Raw genomic sequence first — 12,445 nt, forward strand, 5'->3', positions numbered from 1 at the left:
AGATTTTTATTGAAGTATGTGTCTAAATATAAGTTAATAGAAATATATGTTGAAGAAGGGAAAACAAATCTGCTAAGAAGTTCTTTAATGATGATTGAACATACTGTCAAAAACATCCCAGCTAAGAAGTTGTTTTCTGATGATGTATATGTACCAATGCAAGTAGAAACAGAAGGTGAGGGTAATGGTTGTGGTGTAAATACCAATCCTAGAGCTGATGACTTTTTTAATGACGTATTTTTCAATGAGGCTGGCATGGCAATTGGTGTTGAAACACATGTAAGGGAGGGTAGTGGTAGTGGTGTAAATGTGACTGCCAAAGTTGGACAGGGTAGAATTGAGGTAGAGAATGAAGAAATGCATGTAAATGATAATGAGGAAGGAAGAGATGATGAAAATGATAATGAGGAAGACAGAGATTCAGATAGTGATTTTGTAGTGGATCCTGAACACAAAATTTCAGAAGTTGAGGTTGATATGAGTGATTTTAGAAATAACATGGATGATAATGTGGAATGGTTACCAACTAGGGAGGAGAATCCAAATTTAGCCACTGATGACATTGATATTCAACCATTAAACTATGAAAACCTTGACAGTGAATCAAATTCTGAAGATGATGCTAGGACACAAGGTTTAAAAAGATTAAGAAGGGAACATAATACAAACCCAGATAAAAAGGCCAATTTTTATTCAGGACAAGCATTTGGAACTAAGGCAGAAATTAAGGAAATTGTGACCAAGCTTGCTGTTGAAACAAGAAGACATCTTAAAATTGTGAAGACTGACAAGATTAGATTTAAGGTCATATGTGAAGGCATTACTACTGTATTTACAGAACTTGATGCATTACAACACCAAGTAGTGGAGCCTAGTCAATCTATTGGGCCAAGTCAGTCTGTTGGGCCTAGTCAACAGAATGAGAAGTCCAGTCAACACCCAGGTGTGGGAGTTAAAGCTGTTCACTCACCACAAGGAATTAGGTGGGTAAAGAAAAAGAAAAAAGAACAGGAACAAGAACAAGAAAAGGAAAAAGAATCTGAAATTGATAAATGCCCTTGGATGTTGCATGTCTCAATTTCCTAGGAAGATAAGAGTTGGGTGGTGAAGACTTTCAAAGACAAACACACTTGTCGTCCATCAAGAAAAATTAAGAATTGTACCTCAGAGTTTTTGTCAAAGGATATAGAAGAGCACTTGCATCCATCAACAAAATTGCAAACATCCCATTTAAGAGATCAACTACAAAGAAAATATGATTTAGGATTTTCACAGTTTATGGTATACAGGGCAAAAAACAAGGCTATGGAAAGACTGATGGGTTCTTACAAGGATCAATATGCAAATTTGAGAGATTACATCCTAGAGTTGCAATCAACAAATCCAGGCACCACTGTCAAACTTGACTTTGAACCTAAATCCAATCCAGAAACTGAAAGTAGAGTGTTTAGAAGGATATATGTCTGCCTTAGACCATTGAAGCAAGGTTTTAAGGCTGGTGGTAGAGATCTGCAGTTGGTGTAGATGCAAACAATGGTACCTATCCAATTGCTTATGGGATTGTAGAATCTGAAAACAAAGCATCCTGGATTTGGTTTTTGGAACAACTTGGAGATGACCTTGACTTGAATCACATGTCAAACTTCACTTTCATTAGTGACAGGCAAAAGGTGTGTTTACATTATGTTTAATTTATGCTTATTTTCATGTATGTTTACTTTATTTTTAATTTATGCTTACTTTATGCTTATTTTGAATATAGGGTATAATCCCAACAATTGCACAAGTATTTCCTTGTGCTGAGCACAGATACTGCTTAAAGCACATCTATGACAACATGAAGCTTACCCACAGGGGACAGATTTACAAGGACTTCCTTTGAAAGTGTGCAAATGCAACCACAGTTATAGAGTTTAATAGGATCATGCTAGACTTGAAAAGGTTCAACAATGCTGCTTATGAATGGTTAAAGGAGATTCCACTAGACATTGGTCCAGATCTCATTTTTCTGGTATGACTTGTCAATTATTCAATATATATTCATCTAATTCTAAAGTAGATTACATTGTACTAATAAAATGGTTTGTAATTTGATAGGGAGGTCCCATTGTGATGTTCTGTTGAATAACATGTGTGAATCATTCAACTCTAAACTTGTTGATGCTAGAGAGAAACCAATTATTATATGTTTAGAGTTCATTAGAGAATACCTTATGAAAAGAAATGCAAAAGTCCATAAGATAATGAAGGATTGCAAAGGACCATTAACCCCAAATGCAACTGTTTTGTTTGATGCAATCCAACAGGAGGCTCATAAGTACACGGTATCAATTTAGTACTTTCTAATAACATGTAGGAGGTTAAATAAGTTAGTACTTATATTATGTTCTTTACAAACAGGCAATCTGGAATGGTGGTACCAAGTTTCAAGTGGTTGGCCCTTGGATGGATCAATGTGTAGTTGACATGGAAGATAAGACATGCTCATGTAGGAAATGGGAGTTAACAGGGATGCCCTGTAAACATGTTGTGGCAGCTTTCTACAATATGAAAGATAATAAACAAGAAGTTCGTATCCCTGAGTCCTATGTGCATCCTGTTTATTGGCTAAAAACTTGGAAAATAATTTACAGTTTTGCTATTTCTCCTACAAAGGGAAGGGCATACTGGCCTATATGTAATAGCCCTATGATAATTTTACCACCCAAGCATAAGGTTGCAATTGGAAGACCAAAGAAGAAAAGAAGAAGAAGTCAAACTGAGCTACAATTGGTGAAGGAAGGCAAGTTAACAAGAGCTGCAGGTAACAAGAAATGTGGAAACTGTAATCAAGATGGACATAACAAAAGGACATGCCCAAAGGTCCCAACACAACAAGCTTCTGGGTCAAAGTCAAAGGCAGCAACTAAACAAGCTTCTAAGTCCAAGTCAAAGGCAACAAAGGTTGGGAACAAGAAAACTGACACTAACACTTCTGCCAAGTGATTTCCTTGTGTTTTGTTATCTATTTACTTGTTTTTATCTAAGACTATTTGGTTATTTTCTTGTGTTTTGTTTAGCAAAATATGTATTTGTTTAAGACTTATGTTGGTTATCTTTTAACCAATTGTATTTGTTTAAGACAATATGTAGTACTTTAAGACATGTTGGTGTTCAACCACCTAGTTTAAAGGATGTATGAGTGTTGTGGAATATAGCACAATTTTCTCTACTTTGAACTTGTCAAATCTATATTCTAGTTTTTTGGTCTAATGAATTTGTTTTATATATTCTCATTTACTGGAAATGTCTCCTGAATATGCATTTCTCATTTACTTTGAATTTGTTTTTGGTCTACTAAATATGCATTTCATACCAAAACAAAAAACACAAAGGAGAGGCAGAAAACAAAGCATACCATTTCGATTTCGATTACATTAGTACAAAAATCAGTCAAAAACATGGAAACTTATGATACAAAGAAATACCAAAACAAGAAAAAAATCCAACTGATTACTAGCATCTTGTATTTCCTTGCTTGAACTTCATTTTCTCTTGAAGTTTACTCAAACTTGTTCATCGATCTCAACAAACCCGGAATGATTTCCACAGCTCTTCTACACATTGGTGGATCAAACCAAGTGATAAAACCACAACTTGACCCCTATTTCGATTACCAAAATGTTTTTAAAAAAATTAGGTCAAATTAAAGTAAAAATATTATAATACAAATCAAACATGTAACCTTCCTAGCACAACAAAAGAATCTTCTTCCTGGGTTACTCAAGGTCCACGAAGTACGAATTAGAGGAGGAGAACCACACCTACAATTCACCATTGTTGGAGATTTTGATTTGATAATATTAGGTTTTATGAAATCGGAAAAAGAAAAAATGAGTAAGGTAAATTGGGGGTAATAATCGGTGGGTGAAAAGGTTTTAAAAGGGTGGATGGGTTGGGGTGGTTTATTACAAAATTGCCCATCACGTGGGTCGCACATGCCTGAACTGACGGATTAATTAAACGTCCGTTGCAATTTGGACCATCGATGCTATAAAAAACCTATTTTTGGACTGCCATGCAATGATAATTGATTTTGGACCACCGGTGCAATATGTGTAATAACACAAGGACCAAAAATGCAATTTACTCTTGTTTTTAAATGTGCTTGTAATCTTTTATATGTGGGAATTTACCGTATTTTCTTTGTTCAAAAACTCTTTTACCAAAGTTTTTTGCCGTTTGACTCTGAGTACATTAGGTTATTGTTTAATCAATTGATAGGGAAAGTGTGAAATTGTAGGAGTTAGAGATAAGAAGACACATGAAACATGAAATTGAACCTGCTACTTATGTATTTGTATATAAAATTAATGTGCAAAATTTATATTTAAAAAAAAAGGTAGATATGTTAGGCTATGACCGACATGGTGAATTGTAGTCCTCTTTACAGACTTAGCTACAGTATTCCTCCTTACATGACTGACATGATGAATTGATATATGGAATAATTCTCATTTAACATATACAAAATGACCAATACTTTTGTAGAACAACGTTGAAGTTGATTATATAAATTACAAAATTTACAATCATATAATCAATCAAAATTATTTGAACTTAATGTATACAATCTTATTAAAAGTATCCAAAATGTATATTTTGTTGAGTACATGTTTTATTTTTATCTTTTAATTTTTGTAAACTAAGCTCATTATCAATCGAAAGTTTTAAATCTATTGAGTGTATCAACTTACATCTATTATATATAAACCTTGTAAAACTTTGAAAATGAATCATTAAATTATGTGAAGGTCCGTAATTTCAAATTCTTATCTTTTCTGTATGAAAATTTGGTTCATAGTAAGAATTACCATTTAAGTGCCATAATAATCAATAAAGTCACACATCGACTTTCAAAACACAATCGTCGATACCCAAATGGATGGGTTCTTAGGGAAAAGAACTCAGAGAATTGAGTCTTTATCCATTTGATTTCTTTTTAATGCGGTAAATTCGGTCACAGAAAAGGGCTGACCCAACTAGTAACCAATATTCTGGTAACCTGACCAGACTTATTGCAGCGACCCTCGCTACAAAAACTCCTTCGTACATACCCGTACACTATGGACTTGATGGTTCACAGTAGACTTTTGTTTTATCCGCTTATTGCAGCGACCTCGCTGCAATAAGTGGATAAAACAAAAGTCTACTGTGGACCATCAAGTCCACAGTGTACGAACATTTCTATATATGTAAACTCGCGTAGCGTCATTTTCATATAATTTCGCTTTCGTTTCACCAATCAAGTATGTTCTCTATAGACTTTTGTTTAGATTTTCAATATATATGTTCATGTTTATTAGATTTTCAATATATATAGTAGGTGTATATATGTATGTTTTTCAAGTACATATATATATATATATATATATGAATATTTGGGGGAGGATTGCCAGAAAATCAAATGGCGGCCGGGAAATAAAGTCCAGATGTCGCTGCTAATACTACTTCGCTGTAAAAGGGGACCGACGGTGGTGGCTGGCGAGGGTGATGATCCCGACACTTCGTGGTGGCCGGATTGTTGCAACAAGGGGACTGGATTGTTAAAATAGGAGGTGTTTTGGTGGTGTCGTGGTGGCCGGATTCTTAGTAGCCGGAGGTGTTTTAGTGGATGCGTTTTGTTGAAATCTTAGATGAAAAGGCGGATGAAAATGATGGAATTGATGGGTGGACCGCTTTTATTCCGAAAATGGGCCCCGGTTAACTTATTACAGCGACCCTCGCTGCAATAAGTGCATTTACACCTGTCAAACCAATAAACACGTCGGTAGTGGAAAGCTGACGTGGCTAGGTTTTTGCAGCGAGGGTCGCTGCAAAAAGTGGATGGTCAAAATTAATATTAATTAACAAGGTCGTGATACGCGGCGCGCTCTTAAAAACTTTTAAAATGTAAATGAAACAGTCAGCTTTGAGTCATCAACTTTATAAATAAACGAGAGCAAGTACCCGCGCGTTGCCGCGGTGAAATGGTGAGGGTGATAGGTCATAGAAGGTGATATGTCATAGAGTGTCATATCCAAATGCCTTAGCCGTACGGGCTCCGCCTTCGGATTTAAAAATTCTTCGAAAGTATATCAAATGACATCTCTAATGAAAGAGCATGAAATCTTAAGAACACCCATATAATTTTTATAATCTATCGATGTACGGTTTTTGAGATAAAAGATTTTGAAAAAAATTAGGGGAATAAAATGATTTATGGAGGAGAGAGAAAGTTGTAGGCATTGATGTATGGTACGTCAAACATTTTTATGTGTACATTGTTGAAATTTAATGTTGAAAGTTGAAAAGTAGATTTGCTTTATAATATGCGAGAGCAAGTACCCGCGCGTTGTGGCGGTGAGATAGTGGTGTTGATACCTAGGTCATAGAATGTGATAGGTTATAGGAGTTGGTATGTCATAGAGTATGATAGTCAAATGCCTTAGCCGTACGGGCTCCACCCTTGGATTTAAAAATTTGTCGAAAGTATATCGAATGACATCTCTAATGAAAGAGCATGAAATTTTAAGAACACCCATACAATTTTTATAATTTATCGATGTACGGTTTTTGAGATAAAAGATTTTGAATGAATTGGAAAAATAAATGATTTATGGAGGAGAGAGAAAAAAAGATGATTGGTTGAGATTTGAGGAGAGAGAAAGGGTATTATAGTTATTTTAGGTAAATATATAATAGATAGGAGGGGCATTTTAGGAAAATACTTAGAATCAATATTGAAAATTTCAAGTTCAATGTTGAAAATCTATGTGAAATCTGCTTTATAATATAGTATAGATAGTATATATATAGTTTAGGTAGAATGAATATCAAAATACCTTAAAATTGGCACATTTTTACCATGTAGAATGAATAGATACTCAAAAATGTGTTTGTTGTTTTTTTTTTTTTCCTTAAATCCAATTTTCTAAATAGGGATTTTATCATATTTATCCTTATTAACTTTTAAAATCACATATTTACCCAATTAAATTAGATAATGTCATATATACCCATTTTAAACACTTAACTTATCATACAAACCCATTTAGTCAATTCTAATATTAATTAAAACCTCAAAAATTTTAACAAATATATTACAAATATATTGACCATTATATCCTCTTATAAGTGGCAATTAATCCCTAATTCATTTTTCCTCTCACCAATCCATGATTGCCTCTCCAAGATCAATACTGTTTATATATATATATATATATATATATATATATCCTCTATATGAACATGCATAACGTCTCTTAAATTTCAATTGCTGTTTGTATCAAATAATTCTTAGTAGTGTATATATTGAATGAATGTCCTATATTGATGTGTGTGCTATCTAACTAATCAATAATATTTTGATTCATATTTCACATCCTAGCTTCTAGGCTTTAAAGTTGTTCGTTTGCACTGTCATGTATTTAAATCAAATTAATTTAATGAAAAAAAAGACACCGTAGATGATCACAAAAAGGAAGAAAGATCATATTTATGAGTTTTTTACTTTTTGTGCATTTTACTTTTGCTGTTGTTATTTGTGTTTGTATAGGCATTATCCCTATTGGATTGTTCAGCTTAGTTTATATGCTTCAAGAATGAGTTTTCTTATTTGTTTTGTCACTACATGATTTGCAGTGTAACAGTTTTTATGAGTTACGATTTGATACAATGAAGATTGACATGCTGTATCTTGAAGTGTTTAGTTACTGTATATTTTGTGTATTTCCAAAAAAGTTATTAAGGGCAAGATGGGAATTTAATTATGTAAAATTGTTTTAATTAATTTTTTTAATAAATTGGGTATATATGAGAGTTTTAGTATTTAGATTGGTAATAATTGTTATTATACGAGTAATATTTATTTGGGTATATATATGTTAATTTAGAAGTTAAGAGGGGATACCCTTCTAAATATAAATGGTTTGAGAAAAGAGTAGTAAACAACAAAGGCCTCGTCCCTCATATTCCATTTCTATTCCAACAAAATGTTGAGGGCCGGAAGCAGGAGACTAGCGGCTTCTCTTACATCACCGGCATGGATCCATAAAAGCTCTTCCTCAGCTGCCTCCAAACTCACCAATCAGATCGATGACTCTCCCTCCGCCACCGCCAATCACGATTTCCGATCTATCCACGCCTCTTCTCTTTTCAACCCTAATTTCCATCATTTCTCCCGAGGTTTGTTTTTTCCCACCCCCTATTTTATTATTATTGTTGTTATTATTTGATGTGAATTTGACCAAATTACTGACCTTTTTTTTTTTAAAATCAAAATAGACAATTATCTTTATAAAATTAATTGTATCTTATTTGACCTTAAGATTTGCACGATACTGATATGTTATATTTGATTTTTCTTATTTGATATTTTTTATTGCCTAATTTATTGTTCCTTTATCAAAAGGCGAATGGCGTTAGAAATGAAATGAACTATTTTTTATTATGCAAAGTCAGTGTTTTGATCATTTTATTGGAAGATTGTTAGCTGGAGTCAGCTCGATGTATAAAAGCATATTAGCATCTGGAAGTGAGAGTATTTTTAGGATTTTATAGATGTTCGGCTATTCCAAGGGAGGAAAATATGATCCTGCCTGTTAGAGTTACTAATGCTTATTAGGTTTCAGGGTAGGGTGGACACGTCCAAAAAATTGACTAAATGGTTAGTATTTAGATCGTCTATACTTTAGGTTCATAGACATATATATTTTTTTTATAATTATTGGCGGTTTCAAATGTTTAAATATAAAAGCTTGTGATGATGTTTTGAATACTTATGATGTAATAGAAGCTAATAAGCTAATCATCTTTACATGCTTCTCTAATCCGGTTGGTAAGGGAGTAAGGGACAATATAAAGAAGTTACTTATGGAAACGTTAGTGAATTTATCTTTCTTGTTCATATATAGGTTATGTGAAGTTAAACTACACGTTCAAGTGTTCAACTTTAATGTTCAAAGTTTTGAGTTGGATCCATTAGTATGGCCATTATGTGTATGTTATTTTGTCACAAAGTGAAAGTGGAAATGTGAACTACTCGAAGTTGCTCAGTTGAGTGATGCAGCTATACTAGTTATTTTTTCATGTTTTATGATAGCTGTTGGGTTATTGTTGTCTACGGCCAAAGGCTACTGAAAGTTAGAATTAAGGCTGCTGGCCTAAATTGATTGTGAAAGCACAAGGCAGCAGGCCCCTTTAATCAATTAAGCCCAGCTTTAGGAAACTTGGAGACCAAGTTTAGTTAACCCTAATTGTAGCCTATATATACTCTTGTTTTCTTGTACATGTATTGTGTGGAAAATCAATGAGAAAAGCTCTTCCCCCCGTGGATTAGTTCACACAGTTTAGTGTGTGTAGTTTATTCCTAAGAATAGCAACTTCACATTTCTTTAGATAATAAATAATGCCAATTTGCCTACCTTAATGAAGATGGAATTGGTGCTATCCGATGTAAGATTAATAGTGCACTTTTTCTCTTTTGTAACAAGTTTGATTGGATACACAGTGTAATGCGTTTGTTTGTCACTGTTTTAGATTTTTATGTATAATGAACAAAGTTAACGGAATATTGTGGAAACAATGAACACTAGAGCTTTTCGTTGAGAAATGGTTAACAAAGGAAAAGTCTTTCAGATTTCTCTGGCCATGTTGATGTACTACAAGTTATTGTATACTGTATACATATATGCATGTACGTGGACACATACATACAATTCTTTTGCTTCACGGAAAACTTTGTTATATTCTGGTTACGAGCAACTGACTTTTATGAGTCAAACTCTCTGTTATATATATGCAAGGATTTCAACATACCTATTTTTTGGTTAATGATACTCAAAGGTAGCACATTCAATGAAACTGTGCTTAAACAAGCTCTTATATTACAACTTTTGATCAGGCTTATATGCTTATAAGAAATATGTTGGATTTTTTTGCTTAGTTAAGTCTTACAGTTTCTGATTGACAAACCATAACATGATACGTGCGTGCGGATTGATGACATATGCTCTTCTTCACCGTGACATGTAGACCGAACTAGCTGATAACAGTTTGCGATGCTGAATTTTTTATGTGGGTCTATATGAGCTTCTTAGTGTACCATACTTGTGCCGTCCACGGTTGGTATCTGAAACTTTGCGAACGAAAGTATTGAAATAATTTGGATGGTGGAACAAATATTAGGTTTGGCTCTTGTGGCCAACAATTACATGATAGAAATGAAATCAAGAGTATGGTGGTTGGTTAATTAATGATGTGGTTCCCTTTTTGGTGACAATCATACACTACTTTTATAACTTTAAGTCTTTAAAGGTCATCACTTGTCTTTAAGTGACTCTTGCTGGTTAATAATCTTCTTTTTATAAAACAATTTAGTTTAATTTATAGAAACTTTACTTTTTCCTATGTGGTTGTAGGATTTGCTTCAAACTCAATAACTCCAAATTATGAGGACAAAATTCCACCAACGCTAGCGGCCATCACTAACCCGACTTCAAAGATAGTATATGATGAGCATAACCATGAACGTTACCCACCTGGTGACCCAAGCAAACGAGCATTTGCATATTTTGTTTTGACTGGTGGAAGGTTTGTGTATGCTTCTTTGATTCGGCTTTTGGTCCTCAAATTTGTTCTCAGCATGTCTGCCAGTAAAGATGTTCTTGCACTCGCTTCTCTCGAGGTTGATCTTTCTAGCATTGAACCCGGGACCACCGTAACAGTTAAGTGGCGTGGAAAGCCTGTGTTCATCAGGCGCCGGACAGAGGATGACATAAAGCTAGCAAACAGTGTTGATGTTGCAACTCTCCGTGACCCACAAGAGGATGCCGCTAGAGTCAAGAACCCTGAATGGCTAGTTGTGGTTGGTGTGTGCACTCATCTGGGTTGCATACCGCTACCAAATGCTGGTGATTTCGGTGGCTGGTTTTGCCCCTGCCATGGTTCCCATTATGACATTTCTGGCAGGATCCGTAAGGGGCCAGCACCGTATAATTTGGAGGTGCCCACTTACAGTTTCTTGGAGGATAATAAGTTGCTCGTTGGCTAGGCACAGTTCAAAAGTTTGAAGTTTTTTGTGATATTAGGATGTTGGGCATATATAATTTTGCTGGATGAAATGACAGTGCTCCAGTACCTGTTTGCTACTTTCTTAATAGCCTCAAACATTCATGCATGTTGGGTTTATACTTCTTTGTAATGTTGGAGAATTCGTTTCATGTTTCTGATATTGGGATAATAAGAGTTGTTGTTTCACACTTAAGATGCTGACGAAGTTAACATGATTATCAGTTTAATATGATATATAGATGCATAATAATGTTCATTATAGTGCATTATTATATATGCTTGTGTGATAACCGGTTAATTTCTTGGTAATACATACAGAAGATATTGTTTGAAAGTAGTTTCTGAATGTGTTTTTCTTATGGAATTCCGACTGTAACATGTGATGTATGATTTGGCAAGAATCTGGCTAAGTACATTGTAGATTGAAATGATAAAAAAGAAAAGAAAAAAGAGAGTTCTTTGTGGAAGAGAGAGGCTAATACTGAAATAAACAAAGTAAAAACTGTAATGCTCGTATAAGTTTTTGAGTCTTTCTTAACTTGATCATTTCCCATACAAGTACGATAATTCATTACGAGATAATCTTCAAATTGTTTAAATGCACCACAACACATTTCTCATTTGACATAAATCTTGAGAGTGTGAACCTACACATACGGTATACCATGCATAAATCTTGTTAAGCTTTAACAATGGATTAGACAATAGATTATAAATAGGTTTGTAACTAGTTATTTTACTCTATTTTACTCGCGCGCTGCCGTGGAATATATTTTTTACACAATAAACTTTTTGACTCAAATTTATGTCAAATATTCAAACTCAAATTTTTTAAAAAACAACTATATATGTAGCAATATAAAAAAGTTGTAAAGGAATAATAAAATGTATAAAAATATAAACAATAATAAGTATATTAATAATGTTACATGAACGTACGACGTGACAATAATAAAAGTTGTTATATATTAAAAATGTTATAAATATAAAAACATGGTTGAAAATAATCAAAAACAAATGTTTAAAAGTAAAACCATAATTGTGTGAAAGTTTTTTGATGAAACCTAAAAGTTTAGTGTCAAAAAAATGAAAACGAAAACTTTGATGTGAGGTAAAAGTTAAAAGCTATAAACTTTAAGGGGTAAAATGAAAATGTGTAAAAATTAGTATGCGCTATAAGAACTTATATATTTCATGCTTAAAAGACTCGTTTTAAAAGTAAAATCGTAACTGTGTGAAAGTTGTTTGATAAAAAAATGAGAACCTAAAAGTTTAGTTTCACAAAAATAAAAACAAAAACTTTAATATGGGGTAAAAATTAAAAGATAGAAAGTTTAAGGGTTAAAATGAAAAG

General features: G+C 33.6%; 1 protein-coding gene across 1 annotated transcript; it reads left to right on the forward strand.

Annotated features, from left to right (window-relative positions):
- Window positions 1-7,939: 7,939 nt before the first annotated feature.
- On the forward strand, window positions 7,940-11,284 carry LOC122579670 (cytochrome b-c1 complex subunit Rieske-4, mitochondrial-like). The gene is made up of 2 exons (XM_043751889.1): window positions 7,940-8,205; window positions 10,440-11,284. The coding sequence occupies exons 1-2, from the start codon at window positions 8,013-8,015 to the stop codon at window positions 11,069-11,071; spliced, it is 825 nt and encodes a 274-aa protein (XP_043607824.1). The 5' UTR covers window positions 7,940-8,012; the 3' UTR covers window positions 11,072-11,284.
- Window positions 11,285-12,445: the final 1,161 nt, after the last annotated feature.

This window comes from Erigeron canadensis, chromosome 8 (genome assembly GCF_010389155.1).
Source record: "Erigeron canadensis isolate Cc75 chromosome 8, C_canadensis_v1, whole genome shotgun sequence".
NCBI lineage: Eukaryota > Viridiplantae > Streptophyta > Magnoliopsida > Asterales > Asteraceae > Erigeron > Erigeron canadensis.